This window comes from Schistocerca gregaria, chromosome 8 (genome assembly GCF_023897955.1).
Source record: "Schistocerca gregaria isolate iqSchGreg1 chromosome 8, iqSchGreg1.2, whole genome shotgun sequence".
NCBI classification, from domain to species: domain Eukaryota; kingdom Metazoa; phylum Arthropoda; class Insecta; order Orthoptera; family Acrididae; genus Schistocerca; species Schistocerca gregaria.
Window position 1 is genome coordinate 234,624,734 of NC_064927.1, and position 16,285 is coordinate 234,641,018.

Sequence of the window (16,285 nt, forward strand, 5' to 3'; positions counted from 1 at the left end):
ATGCTAGGAAACCATGACAGTGGCAGGGACACTGAAGATTCAGTGGACCACTCCAGAGAGGATAACTAAGTAGCATCTGATCTGATTTTATTTTCTGTGTACTTATCTCGGGGTCGTATTGCATTCAGAGTCATCAGAATAAAAGCCTTTCAGGGTAGCTTATGGAGGCACATAGTCTTGTTTCTCCACTCAGGTAGTCTCTCAGATAAGGATGCTAAAAATGGTTTATTGTTGAAAGATGGATTAGCAGAGTAGAAACGTGCTTCAGTATTTGTTGCCCGCAGTTTATGCGTGTTCAGATTGTTCACCTGATCTCTGCAGTGCGCCAACAATGCCCTATTAGTTATTGTTGGCATTTCACAATATGAATCATTCTTGAGTGTGTTTCCATGCTGTTCACATCAACTCTTTGCAACCTTCTTCAAATTACGGATATGCCCAGGCCAAAAACCGACAATTTACGGAAAAGGACCGGAAGCGATTGTGCTTTCACAATGGACGGAAAAAAGAATACTCTGCCTACTACAAGAAAAAGTGATATGTTTATTTTTTTTTCTTTTTCGATAACTTTTCCAAGAAATTACAACAGTTTCTAAGTTCATCTGTAAATTTGCGTGCATGTTTTCTATGTACGAATGGGAAGGAACAAAAAAAATCTTTATGAATTACCTGCGGCGTTGTTCCAAATTAAAAGAAAAAAATTTTTAAATGTTGTGAGAGGATCAAAGTTCCAATTTTTAGAAACTTATTTGTAGTCTTAATTCACTTATTTGAGTGACCATCTCAGGGGTACACACTATTCTATTACATTTTCATACAACTGTATGTACTTACTGATGTTTATTCACTTCTCCAACACTTCAGATCAGGGTTGAGGAAAAATTTCAACTGGATCAGCATAAACAGACATCTCAGCACCAGAACAATGTAGCCAAGACACGGTTAAAAGCTTCACAGCAACCATTCATCTCCTCACTTTCGAAGCATATGGATGACAAAAATGATTTGAATGAAGACCTTTGTAAGGCTTTAATAAAAGCAAACATCCCCTTGAATAAGATGGGGAATGAACGATTAACGACCTTCTCGAAAAAATACATAGGAAAAGATATTTCTCCCGAGTCAAGCCCAGAAAGAACTATGTAGACCCATTGTATGAAAAGGTAAGGTTTTCTGGTAATTTTTATGAATGTAGGTGTGTGAAAGTCAATGGACATAATTTGGTATATATATGGGCCAAAATAATAGTCGTTCAACTCGAAAAATAAATTTAAATTATGTTTGAATGTTTATTTTTGTAAAATTGTTTTCCTGTATATGTCTCCTATGTAGTGTCCACATGTTTATGTGTAATTCTTTTTTTAATTTACGAGGGTCGGTCAAAAAGTAATGCCTCCCATTTTTTTTCTACTTGAAAAAAGTTAAGTGAAAAATTTGAATTTGGCGCCATTCCTCAAACCTTCTTCTGCAATCCACTGCAGTAGTAACTTTCTGTGTCAACAGGTGGCAGCACAGCAGAAGTTTGTAAGATGGCCGACATCGATGTTCGTTTGAGACAGCGTTGTGTGATTGAATTCTTGAATGCAGAAGGTGAAACGCCCATACGCATTCATGAAAGACTGAAGAAGGTGTATGGTGTTGTGACAGTGGATGTCAACACTGTTAGACGATGGGTTCGTCGTCGTAAGGAAGCTGAAGGGCAAACACCGTTGACTGACGAAAAGCGGAGCGGCAGGCCGGTGAGTGCAGTGACTCCACACAACATTCAGCAAGTTGATGACATCATTCGTGGTGACCGTCGGGTGACTGCAGATGAAGTGTGTCGCATTATTTCTCTTAGTAAAGGCAGTGTGATCACGATTATTAAACAATTGGGGTACTCAAAAGTTTGTGCACGGTGGGTTCCAAGAATGTTAACCGATCAGAATAAAGAGGCAAGGAAAACAATAGCCTCCCAACACTTGCAGCGCTTCCGTTTGGAGGGAGATGAGTTTCTGAAAAAAATTGTGACCGGGGACGAAACATGGGTGCATTTTTTTGAACCCGAATCAAAGAGGCAGTCAATGGAGTGGTGTCACACAAGCTCGCCGAGGAAGAAAAAATTCAAAACTGTGCGATCGGCAGGGAAAGTTATGGCAACAGTTTTCTGGGATACAGAGGGTGTGATTCTGGTTGATTTTTTGGAGCAGGGATGCACAATAAATTCTGTTCAATACGTCACAACCCTCAAAAGACTTAAAGCACATCTTCAGCGAGTTCGCCCAACAAAATCAATGGCAGATGTTCTTCTTTTGCATGACAATGCAAGACCACACACCAGTCGTCACACCTCTGACGAGATTGTCAAAATTGGATGGGAAGTTTTGCCTCATCCCCCATACAGCCCTAACCTGGCACCATCAGACTTCCATCTGTTCGGGCCACTAAAAGAAGCTCATCGTGGGATTCATTTTGAAGATGAGGAGGCCGTCAAAACATCCGTGCGTCAATGGCTTAGGAAGCAGAGCTGTGATTTTTACCGTGCTGGGATACATGCCCTTGTTCAAAGATGGACCAAAACTGTAGAGATGGGCGGAGATTACATTGAAAAATGACAAAATGATCCTCAATGTTGTGGTTTTCAACCTATGTAATTGCATTTAAATTTCCTGACAATTAAACGTAGAAAAAAAAATAGGAGGCATTACTTTTTGACTGACCCTCGTAGTTTCTCTATAACAGACACTGGAGAATATTAGGAAAGACATCGGCAATTCTCTAGTCTGGCTATCCGCTGACAAAACCACTGATTCTTGCAGTCTGTATATGGCACACGCCATACTTGGAAAACTCTCTGCTGACGAGGCTGCACAAGGACACCTCCTACTGTGCAAAGAAGTGTAACAAACGACACATGCCACGAATGCACGCACAGTGCAGGAAGCACTGTGTAAGTTTTGCCAATACTGAATAGTTTAAAATAAATTATAAGTAATATAAGAGTGCAGTTTTTCACATCATATCCCGGGTCAATAATTTGTTTTCCACATCATGTCCCGAGCCAATAACAAAATAATAAAAAAATTTGTAAACTTGTAAAATCCTTTGATTTTCTTTCAGGCGTGCTATGGAGAAATGAACATCAGAAATGTGGGGAGAACAAGGTTTTGGCCATTGTGACAGATAGTGCCGCATATATGCTGAAGGCCACAGAGTGTCTCTGGGTGTTTTACCTTAAAATTATTCACCCAACATGTCTGGCTCATGGCATCCATCGAGTCGCTGAAGAGGTCAGAGTCACACTGCTAGAGGTCAACAGCCTTATATCTTCAGCAAAGAAGGTTTTCATCAATGTACCAAGTTAAGTGAGAGCTTTCAAGGCTGCTCACCCTGACTGTCCTCTACCACCCGAACCAGTCTTGATGAGGTGGGGAACGTACATTTCATATGCAAACTATCATGTAGACAACCACAGAAAAGTTGAAGAGGTATGTATGCCTATGTAGTTCTGGATAAATTGAATAAGCAAAGAAAACTAACAAAACATAGAATTCCAATATTAAGCTTATTTCACTTAGAGCAGTTTTCAGCTTGAAACTGACATTCACAAGATTACTACTTTCTTGGTCCAGGTCCTAAAGGGCTTTGAAGATCGCGAAAATTTAGCTATAGCAAAAGCCAAGGACGCCCTGAAGAATTCCAGTGTGTTACACAGCCTATCTTTCATCCGAGCACACTTGGGTGATCTTTCAAACTTAAATGAGAAACTTGAGACTCGTAACATGGAAGTTACAAAGGCAGTGGCTCTCATCAAAGGACTCAGGACACAGAGCAAGAGTTGGCCAGGTCCGATCGGTGGGCGACTTAGAAGAAAACTGGATTCAGTTCTTCATAGAAATAACTGGTTGGCCTACGATTCGGAAGATTGCTCAGTTACTGGAAGAAGAAAAATGCTGAAACAATCTAGATGATTTCATGTCGTCTGATGGTGCTCTTAAATTTTTACCGGTAGTGTCATATGATGTTGAATTATCATTTTCAAGATAAAAAATAGTATTATCTGACCCCAGAAAAAAAGTTATGTAGAGAATATGGAAAAAAAATGATGGTAGTTCAAACAAACTCTAATTTTTAGAATTTACCAAACTTTTAGTGTTAAGTACCTATGTCATACTTCATTTTATTCATTGAAATATAGCCATTATTGAAAATATTTGATAGCTATTCATTAATTTTCCTAAGTAAGATGCATATTTTAAAGAATTTATCTAAGAGAAATGCATAATTAAAGAATTTTACCTGCATATTAAAAGGCATATACTGGCAGAAAGAGCGTATTTTAACTGCATAGCTCAAGGAGTTTTGGCACGTATTTCGTGGGTTTTAAGTGGATATTGATCTGAACCATATTTATAACACGCCCAGAACTCACACAGGGAGTAGGAGAGGAATAGAGATATTTGTTTTCGGTAAGTTTTGTTAAATAATAATAATAATAATAATAATAATAATAATAATAATAATAACAATAATAATAATAATAATTGCGTCCACTGAAGGGTTCAGGAGAACTGGATTTGTTTAGGATGTAGAATTTGTGAGATGATGGTGCAGTGTTTTGTGGGAGTGGCAGATGTGAAAGTTCAATAAGGGGTCTGGGTGCAGTAAGTGTTTGACAGGGAATTCAATGGCTATAGGATAGATTTTGTGGTAACCGTGACTGCATAAAAACAATATCTTGCAGAAGGAACAGGAAAGTTCAGGGATCCCTGTGTCACAGATATTTGTTCTTCTAGCATTAAGTGACGGACAGTGACGTACAATCTGGAGATCACTGTGAAAGTAGGGGTGGTATCTAGAGCATTAGTTCCCAGACTGGGGGTTAATTACACCTTGAGGAGTGAAATGAAATATTCTGAGGGGTAAAAACATAAGAGCTTAACTGTGTTTTGGTCACAAAACTAAGTTGTTATTTGATGTTCATATATCATATGATTGTAATACTATAACATATAAGTTATAGTAATTACCTTTCAGTTTCAAATACTAATATTAACAAATGAGAAAATGTGGCGAAGATTACAGTTAGTGACACAAATGTATAAAAATCTTCCTCACATAGTCCACCAAATACACCCACATTCCTAAACCTTTTCATTTGAGGCACACCACAGTACTTTCGAAACATTCATGACACCTCTAAAACTGATTTTTTCAAAGATGGAAAAATGCAAACACATGAAGTATATACAATAAATTTGTTTTCTTTTGGAACAACTATGAGACACACATTTTAGAAAATATGTAGGAGTGTGAATAGGGACATTTTTTATTCTTTAGATATTTTATCCGCAGAGTATTGAAAAATATCAAAAATCGCATGACATACCTGATCTAATTGTGCCACACCAATGTGTCTCAACACGGTTGTCGAGAAATGCTTAAGCTCAAATATCTCATGAAAATGTCATCTCCAAGTTCTTGTAGTTTCCACAATAGACCAGAAATTCCTTGATTATTCTATTCACAACAACGTTGTTTTTGTTGTTGTTGTGGCTTTCTGTTCAAAGACTGGTTTGATGCAGCTCTCCACTCTATTCCATCTTGTGTGAGCCTCTGCATCTCCGAATAATTACAGCAACCTACATCTTTCTGAATCTGCTTACTGTATTCATCTCTTTGTCTCCCTCTAGAATTTTTACCCTCCACACTTGCCCCCAATACTAAAGTGGTGATTCCTTGATGTCTTAGAATGTGTCCATTCAACTGATTCCTTCTTTTGGTCAAGTTATGCCACAAACTCCTTGTCTCCCTACTCTATTCATTAGTTACGTGATCGACCCATCTAATCTTCTGCAATCTTCTGTAGCACCACATTTCAAAAGCTTCTATCCTCTTTTTATCTAAACTGTTTATCATCCATGTTTCACTTTCATACATGGCTACCCAGTGGCTACCAGACAAATGCCTTTAGAAAAGAATTCCTAACACTTAAATTTTTATTTGATAATAACAAATTTCTGTTATGTTTTATATCCTCTCTACTTTGCACTAATCAGTTATTTTGATGTCTAAATAGCAAAACGCATCTACCACTTTCCTAATCCAATTCCCAAAGCATTGCCCGATTTAAATCAACTACATTCAATTATCCTTGTTTTGCTTTTGTTGATGTTCATCTTACATGCTCCTTTCAAGACACTGTCAATTTCATTCAACTGCACTTTCAAATCCTTTCCTGCCTCTAACAGCAAACCTTGAAGTTTTTATTTCTTCTCCCTGGACTTTAATTCCTGCTCCAAATTTTTTTGGTTTCCTTTACTGCTTCTTCAACATATAGATTGAATAATACTGGGAATAGCCTATAACCCTATCTCACTCACTTCTTAACCACTGCTTTCCTTTCAAGCCCCTTGGCTTTTATAACTGCCAGCTGGTTTCTGTACAAGTTGTATAAACCGTTTCGCTCCATGTATTTCACCTGTCCTACCACCAGAATTTCAAAAAGAGTATTCTAGTCAACATTGTCAATGGCTTTCCTGAAGTCCACAAATGCTTTTAATGTAGGTTTGCCTTTCTTTAACGTATCTTCTAGGATAAGCTGTAGGATCAGAATTGCCTCGTGTGTTCCTACATTTCTCTGGAATCTAAACTGATCTTCCCCGAATTTGCTTCTACCAGTTTTTCCGTTCTTCTGTAAGGAATTTGTGTTAGTACTTTGCAACAATGACTTATCAAACTGATTGTTCAGTAATTTTCACAGCTGTCAGCAACTGCTTTCTTTGGAACTATAATTACTACAGTCTTCTTGAAGTTTGAGGGTATTTCACCTGTCTCAGATGCCTTGCACACCAGACGGAAGAGTTCGTCATGGCTGGCTCTCCCAAGGCTATCAGTAGTTCTGACAGAATATCATCTATTCCTTGTGCCTTGTTTCGACTTAGATCTTTCAGAGCTTTGTCAAATTATTCTTGCAGCACCATATCCCCATCTCATCTTAATTTATGTCCACTTTCCCTTTCTATAATACTGCTTTTAAGGTCATTTGTGTAGACCCTTTCAACTTTCACATTAATTTTGTAAGTTGTAGATCTAAGCAGTTTTAATTATTATTCTTTGAAATACTTTTACAGCATTACACATAGGTAGCAGTAGTAGTAGTAGTTGTAGTAGTAGTAATAGCAGCAGCACCCACACCACCATACATATGAGCTACATGTGCTCTGGTGTATATGAAATTTGGGCAGCACTGATTAACACATTTTAAGTTGGTTGATTTTAAATGATGATGTGCGGTATGCCTGAAAAGTGTCACTAGGAAAAGGAGTGGTGCAGAGGAAGCAGGTTTTATAGCACCTGTCTTAGCTTAAATTACATCATTCCACAAAAAAGGTGTTAGAAATAAGCAGCACCTCAATGACTCATTAGTTTATGGGTTAATAAAACACTTCCGATATTATTTATTTCATCACTTTAAAAGGGTTCAAAGAAAATTATTTTTCATTTGAAAGTTTAGTTAGGCACTAATGGTGGTGGTGGTGGTGTGCACGTGTGTGTGTGTGTGTGTGTGTGTGTGTGTGTGTGTGTGTGTGTGTGTGTGTGTGTGTGTGGAGGGGGGGGGGGGGGGGGGGGGGGTTAATAGCTAATGTCTGATTTTGCTCAAGGGTAAGGGTCTCAGAAAGGTTGGGTTTATTGAGCTAGAGAAAGGAATTTTCATGGTTAGGTAGCTGAGGTGGAACCCAGGAATTGGGCAGCATTCAAGGAACGGGACCTGGGACTGGGACTGGGTTTTAGCTATGGGTAGAGATGATTTTCTGAATTGATACAGATAGTGGGGTCACCATGTAATTATTATCCTGCAAAGCAAATTGAAGTGAATACCGGGACAGCTTGGCAGCAACATCATGTTTATGCATACAAAGCAGGAAGGGAAAGCAGTATTATAGGGTGACCCACACAAACCCGAACGACTTCAACGGCCCAAAATTCCTTTCTGGAAGCTCGTAGAAATGGTAAAGTTGTTTTAATGATCTCAGTAGCTCTGGGAAAATTTAAAGTACCACCCATTGTTGGCAAGCTGACTTATTTCTGCGGATGAGGTCCTTTGTCCAGTATAATGCCCACTTGTTTATCTCGTGTTAGTTCATTCATACCATCGTCGGCTGCTGTTTTATGAAGTCTGTTAGTGTAGCTCAGGTCGGGTGACAATAACGAGCAAATCAGTGATTTGTTCGCAGACTCTAGCTGGCAGAAACATGCAATATATACTTCAAGAATGCTGTTTTAATGTGAAAATATATTAGAAGACAGACCCATTAGTTACAATGTAATGGGCATTCACAACAGAATTCAATGTGTGAGACATTCTAACAAAGGCAACAATTTTATTGACAGTAAGAAAGTTGGAGACAACTGGTATATTAAACAGTGACAGTGATAAACACAGACCATCACTGAGTGCTAAGGTTATTGATAATGTTCACAGATATTTGGAGAACTCTCCAAGGAAATTGTTGCATTGATTGAGCCAGCAGACAGGCATTTCAGATGCCACATGTCAGAGAGCTGCAAAAAATCGGCACTGCGACGACCAAACAGAGTGCACATGATGCAAGCATTGCAAAAGACAGATCATGAGACAAGAACATGTCACTGTTGATGGTTTCAGAGGTTTCTTATTCAATGTCCAGACATTCTCTCCTAACTTGGTTTGCAGATGAGGCATGGTTTCATCTGTCAGGTTACATAAACACACAAAACAGCAGCTACTGGGCTGGTTTAAACACCCTCATGTCATCCACGAAACATCACTGCATGATGAAAAGATTGGAGTGTGGTGAGCGATGTCAGCTTCCAGTAGTGTTGGGCCCATTTTCTTTAATACAACCATATACACTACAGTTTATATGGGCATCTTCAATACGTTTGTGGAGCAGCTGAAGGGCATCGAACATACGGAAGGTTATTCCCAGCAAGCAACAAGATGGAGTAACATGCCACACATTTAAAGCTTCCATGTATGTTCTAATCAGTTTCTTTGGTGACCGAATTATTGAATGGCCTAAAAAACTGTGCTGCCTGTTACCCCCCTTTTCTATTTCTTTCTTATGGGGCATCATATGCAACAATGGACAATGGTAAGGATACACTTCACAGAACATCATGGAATATGGTGAAACGAGTACAGTTGTGTATCGATGCTGATGGAGGGCACATCCAACATTTTCTGAGGCCTTTGTGTGTATGTAGGTATGCATGCATATACTCTCCCAATTGTGTATTATCATTTCCCAAAATTGCAAATGCATCCCGTTACTGGTTGAAATGTTGTGAGTCATTAAAGTAGTTCAGGTTTATATTGATCACACTGTGGCATAACCTACAGTGTTCTTACAAGTGCTGTCTCACATTACCTATCTATAAATACAACTGAATTAACTGCCCACTTAGAACAAGAACAGAGGCAGGATGTGCAGTGCAGTGATGTAGCTATCTTCCTCGGCTACGTCTGGCATTTTGTCATCTGGCATTTCAGTCATGGACAATAATGATGACAGTTTCAATCCATGGTAAATGATATCATTTTATTTTCAGTTTCATCATGCACCAAAGTACCTCCTCTCCAGTAGTCATTACACACTTTTTTGACATGATATATGACTTTTCTCAGATTTCTCATTAATAAGCAAAGGTATTACTCTTTTTCCCAGCTAGCTTGACATATTGTGACTAAAGATATTATTCTTTGCAAGATTCCAGATCAGTCCCATGGGACTCAAGTCAGGATAGTATGGTGCCATTAGGAATTGATCAACTCTTTCTAGATTCTAACAGGGAAATAAAAGGAAGTATGTTGGTGCTAATAAACTAATACAGAAACTTCAAATATTGTTAGACCTTGCTCAGTTTATGCGAGTTCTGGCTGACCAGGACCATACTTCACTACAGGAAAGTGGTGTTCTCTCTCTCTCTCTCTCTCTCTCTCTCTCTCTCTCTCTCTCACACACACACACACACACACACACACACACACACACACACACACAAGTGTGAAGAGCACTTGAAATGAAACTCATATTATTGCCACTTATGTACACAACAATTAATGCTGACCAGAACTTTTGACTGGCATTACTCTTCAAGTAGGCACTTTGCCACCATTTATCCCGATTTTGTCTAAATAAACAACTAGTCAGTTTAATTCTGATGTTTAATATTTTTGTATAACACTAATGTGTTATGCTCTTCTCACAATTACGTCCTCTTGTTCACGTCTCTCAACTTGTTTACTACAGCGCCTTTTACAATAAAACTGCAAAAGCTGTAAGATTTTGGTAGAGATCATATTTTCTTCTACTGTACATAATATTGCAGAAACTGTAAATATTTATTATTACTATCAATGAAAATTTGTTGTGACACTATTATGAAAAGAAAGTTGCTACTCACCATATAGAGCAGATGCTGAGTCGGAGATAGGCACAACTAAAAGACTGTCACATATGAATCTTTCAGCCATTAAGGCCTTCGTCAACAATAGAGAGACATGCAAACGCAACTCACACACACAACTGCAGTCTCAGGCAACTGAAACCACAATGCGAGCAGCGGCACTGGTGCATGATGGGATTGGTGACTGGGTGGTATTGTTGGCATTGGAACAGGGAAGGGACTGGATGGGTGAGGGCAGTGGCTAATGAAGGTTTAAGCCAAGAGGGTTACGGGAATGTAGGATGCGTTACAGGAAAAGATCCCATCTGTGCAATTCAGAACAGTAAGTGTTGGTAGGAAGCATCCACATGTCATAGGCTGTGAATCAGTCATTGAAATGAAGGATGTTATGTTTGGCAGGTTGTTCAGCAACAGGGCGATCCACTTGTTTCTTGGCCACAGTTTGTCAGTGGCCATTCATGTGGACAGACAGCTTGTTGGTTGCCATGCCCACATAGAATGCAGCACAGTGGTTGAAGCTTAGCTTGTAGATCACACGACTGGTTTTACAGGTAGCCCAGTCTTTTTGATGTGCATATATGCGACTCAGCATCTCCGCTATATGGTGATTAGCAGATTTCCTTTTCATAATATTGTTAAATTCCATCCTGAATTTTCCATTGTTTAAATATTTATTGTAGTTTTCTTCTTCTTCTTCTTCTTCTTCTTTGGGATTGCTACCTGAATCCCACTTCTCTCAGCATTGTCTACCTCCTTTCATAATTTGCACACTGTTGACGTATTTAGGTTTAACATTTTACTTGCATCTTCCAAAGTCTTCTCCACTGGCACTGTAACACCTTACTCCTTCTCATTGTTAATAAATTTGATGACATTAACAGTGAGCTATCATATCTGCCTGCAAAACATTTTCCATGCTTATACTCTGAGATAACGACATGTGCTACTTTTAACTGTAATGTGGTTGTACCAAGTCACATGACTAAGATACTTCCCACTACAGCCAGGTCTAGGTCTGCTTTCTCAGATAATGCATATGACTGTACAAAACACGTGTCATATGACAGCCCTGTTCCACTTTACCACGGAACTTTAGGTAGTATTCTTTGAACATATTCAAAACAGTTTACTAGTGCAAACACAACTTAATGAAAGAAATTTCCATGTAATCAGATTCACAGGATTTGTAAGAAAGTGCAAAGAAAATTGTAATCCTGTTTTTGAGATCTTTTACGTTCGTATTTTAGGGAGATAAGAACAACTCGTAAACATAGATTCGAAAGAATGAGTACGTAATTTACACACTAGGTTGAGAGGAACCTAAACTTTGTCAAGACAAGAAGTCAATTAGGATTTGAGTGACCTGCCCTTCCTTCCAACCTCCCCCAGCCAGTTCCACTTAACCCCCCTTGAACACACAAGTTCCTGATACTAGGAATAATATTTTCAATCCTAAATGTTTCTATTCACACTAGGAGCAGCTTTATCTCCTGAAAGAAAATACTGGCTTGACTCCCCCCCCTGTAAATTTAAAATTTTTCTGAATTGAACTTTCACTTTGATAGAAGTCCAAAGGGCAGTAGAAATTCTAAGTAATTGTGTCAGTAATCAAAACTATTATTATTATTATTATTATTATTATTATTATTATTATTGTTGCAACGAATAAGGACTCTACACACAATCAGTGTACAGGAAATGCGCGAGAGCCCAACTCAGAAGAATTCGAACTCACGTGCCATCCCTCATGCCAAACAGTTTTGCACAAAAGTAACCATAAATATCATAAATAAACATTCCTATAATTGTCACTCACCCACAGCTGACAGATGTGTGGTATACAGACATACATGACAGTAAAGAGGTTTAACCACCTTCCTTCCTACTGCTTTTTTCTAGCACACACTCTTTCCTGTTTACAAATTGTGTGTGGCGGTGCTGGTGATGGTGGTAGTGGGAGGGGTGATGGCTATGCATGTACACAAGAAAATGAACTCCAGTAAAGTCTCCATGTTGCTATGTCAGTAACAGATGAGAGAGAGTGACTGCCTTTCCTCACTTTCAAATATTGTTTCCATCCTACAAGTTCTCATTGTTGTAATAGTTGAATAATAGTCCATCTATTCATTTAAAAAGTTAACACTTCCAGTGCAATTCACATCAAATTTTTATTATGACAACTGTTTTGATAATGTATATGGCAGGAGCACCAGATTACATATTTTCTAGTAAGACATTTTTGTATGAAAAAAGTCAACACCCAAACCAATTTATTAGAATGTATTACAGATTTTGTTTTTGTGGTAAAGTATTTTTTGTTATGTAATAAACAGTAATACCCATCTTCACATTCAACTGAAGCTGAAGGATGAATTGCACAACCATCAGTGAGTAACATGGAAAAATCCTTTCTGCCCAACAAAAAGAAAAAAATCCTTATGGATTCACAAACTTAACTGAAATTCATAAATATTAACTAACTGCAGCATTACTGTCCACTTTAACTACATGCCATACTAATTGATCCATGATTGAAGTAGACATGCAATGTTGCTTTAAGTCCACAAAAAAACTCCAGCACGAAATTATTTTGTTGCTCGAGACTTGACTAATAACCCAAAAATCCAATTGTTAGGAAAATAAATACTGCAGAAAAATCTTAATTGAGTGCTTTGTACAATAAAATAAAAAAACTGTCATGTGACACAGCAAGGGAAGAATACACGAATATCAGGGCTTTAAGAAGTGTACAGTGATGCCTTTCTCCTTTTACCTTTGTCAGAATCTTCCCCTTCCTCTTCATCTGAATCTTCAAGGAATACAGTTTCACTAGGTTTTGGAAAATCAGCAGACAGAATTGACTGATTGTTCATCATTGCTTTTCCTAGACCCTGAAATAACCAGATGACAGATAAATTAAAAAGTGTTCTCACAAATAAAGCCAAATGCCTAATTATTAACTATTTTATAACTGTGATTTCGGGTTAACATCACCCAGCACTATTTCAATAAAATGTGTGTGTATCATTAAAGTGAAGATGCAAAAGGTGACTACTAAGAAAAGACTAGAGCATCTGCACATTTTACCTGAGGGTTAAGGAACCAAGTACGGTCAAAACCAGACGCACATGCTTTGAAATCTAGCAGCTACTGTACAAACAGGTTGTCAGAAGGTATAATGACACTTACAAGGACCTGAGACAGTATTTCTGTCCTGGTGAAAGAATATTGACAATAGTGGACTGAGGGAACTCTGACAACGGTTTCAGGGCACAGGATATATAGTGCTACTTTCGGGACAGCAACCCACTACAAGACACTTCCTAGAACAGTAATAGAAATAAAATAAGATCAAATGGGATCTAGTACACAATCAAAAGTGCAGCAAAAACTGAAAATCAGAACATAGAAACAGCACAGCATAGAAATTCAAGTGAAGGCTTTATCGTGAATACGAAAATTTAACAATACTGAGTGATTCATAGAAAGAATAGCAAAAATCCATGGAAATCATCCAAGGGTACATGTCAACATGCTCATAATCTGATGATAAGGTAGACAATGTCTAAGATAAGTTGCAGAAACTGATGTATGAAAGAATATTTCACTACACAATTTTAATACAAAAATGGAATAGAAACTTCAGATTGATTGCTCGGTGGGAAAGTTTACATATGTTACTGGAAATGGCAGGTCATATTATGGCGGTAGAATTTTACTGGAGGAACAATTTATTTGTCCTCTGCAAATCTTCCAGAACAAAACACATATAGAGAATTCACAAACTGAAATTTATTACAATTTATCAAGCAAGGAAGAAACTGTCAAGTGTGTGACAATCCAAAAATACTTCCAAATTTCAAATCATCATAACTTATCACATGCAAAGTAAAAATATATACAAAACCTAGAAACAACCAGATTCATCAAGCTGCAAGTCAGAAGAGTAGACTATGGCAATTCATGTAAGAATAAAGAGGTATATCAGATCAAATAAACATAAGAATAAACAGGTATATCAGATCAATTTAAACACAGTTCAGCATCTTGGAAAATGAACATTGTACAAACACATACAAAAGAGTCAATTATTTAACAGAGGTACTTGAATAAGTAAGAAACAATGTTGCAGGTATAAAGTGAGCAAAAAACTGTGAAAGAGGAGGCAAGAAATTCAAGTATATGTTGACTCCAGTAGTGCACACAGTAGATTCAATTTGTATGAATTGTCAGCCAAAGAGAAAAATCAAAGTGCTAACTATAAAATTAATTCCAACAGGAAAAGAATTCACAATATGCATATCAGTTTTTTCACAGAATCATCAGAGATTGTTCAGGTAAATGACCAAGAAAAATTTCATGTAGAAAGTTTTCTGTCTGTAACTGACACACTGGATGCTCATTTAAAGTAACATCTAGAATCATATGAGGAAGTTAACTAAAGTTTTAGTATTCTTTAAAGTTTTAGTTTCCTTTCTCACTAAAAATTGATTCTGAGCCGTTGAGAAATTTCTGCAAAGAATTTGCAGAATCCTATCATGACGATAATACTCTAATGAGCTCTAATGTTTTCATTTACGGCAGTACTCTAATGAAGGCAGATAAAATAGAACGAACTTTCCCAAATGCAGAAGTTGCTGCTAGGATATTTCTTTGTCTAATGGTAACCAACTGCAGTGGAGAGTGTTCATTTTCACAACTAAAGAGAATAATAAATAAATTAAAAATGATTATGTTACAAGAACAACTTACTAATATGTCAATCATAGGAGTGATACCCTTCAACAATTATGTTACAAGAACAACTTACTAATTTTTCAATCATGTGCATAGGAAGTGATACCCTTCAATAATTGGACATTGAGGGCATAACTGAAGATTCTGCATTTTGGAAATCTCTAAACAAACCTTTAATTTGAATGTAAGTCCAATTTGCAGAACTAATCACTTTTCTTTGATCTGTATAATGCTAACCAATAAAGTCACTACACAAATGTGCATTATTCTGATGTTTGCATTCAATATTTAAAGGGACCCCACACCTGTGTGCTCAGGGGTACCTGCAAGGGTTAAGAAGTCTCTGTGAGAAACCACCGAAAGAGTACACCAATTTATAAGAAGATCACTGAAATATATACAATTCAGAAAGTCAGAACACACAGTGTAGAAACGGAGTCAAAAGATTTCTCAAAATCTATAAATCTCGGACAAGGCGGTAGTTAATAGTCATTGCTCTGTTCAACAATTCTTGTACATAATGTGCAAATGGCTCACTGTGCTTTATACACTTTCTAACGTCATATTGATCACTTGGATGATTGAAATCAAATGTTTTCTATGCAGATGCTGATAATTTTAGTTAATGCCTTCCACGTTACAGATATTAGACTGATAGGTCTGTAATCTTTTGTCTTGCATTCCACCAATCTGGTTTTGGTGAATTTCTTCTTTTGCCAAACATTCTGTAAACTATTCAGCATTATTTTTATTTTTTTTAAATAAATTTTCCTCATGCTTTAATAATTTCTACTGTAATAGCAAAAACTTCCTACATTTCCCTTTCTTAATACTTCCAGTGACTTTATGCATCAAATCCGGTATTATTTTTGGACTCTGATTATCCTCATTATTGACAATTTGATTTTCTGACCAATTTCTTGAACTATGCAAAAATTTAGAAAGGTTCTGGAATACTCATACAATTTGTTTTCATTTGGTAACTTTCCGTGCAAATATGCAGTCATAGGCCATGAAATATGTCTTTGCAACGTCAAATCCCCACCCCCCTCCCACACACACACACACACACACACACACACACACACACACACACTTACATTTTTTATATTCTCTT

General features: G+C 37.5%; 1 protein-coding gene across 3 annotated transcripts in view; it reads right to left on the reverse strand.

Moving 5' to 3' along the window:
* The window catches only part of LOC126284590 (histone-lysine N-methyltransferase SETDB1-like), a 318,415-nt gene that overhangs the window by 208,708 nt on the left and 93,422 nt on the right, over window positions 1–16,285 (reverse strand). For all 3 annotated transcript variants that reach the window (XM_049983633.1, XM_049983631.1, XM_049983632.1), the window contains one exon: window positions 13,205–13,322. In XM_049983633.1, the coding sequence (XP_049839590.1) occupies window positions 13,205–13,322 (118 nt within the window). The remainder of the gene's footprint in view (window positions 1–13,204; window positions 13,323–16,285) is intronic.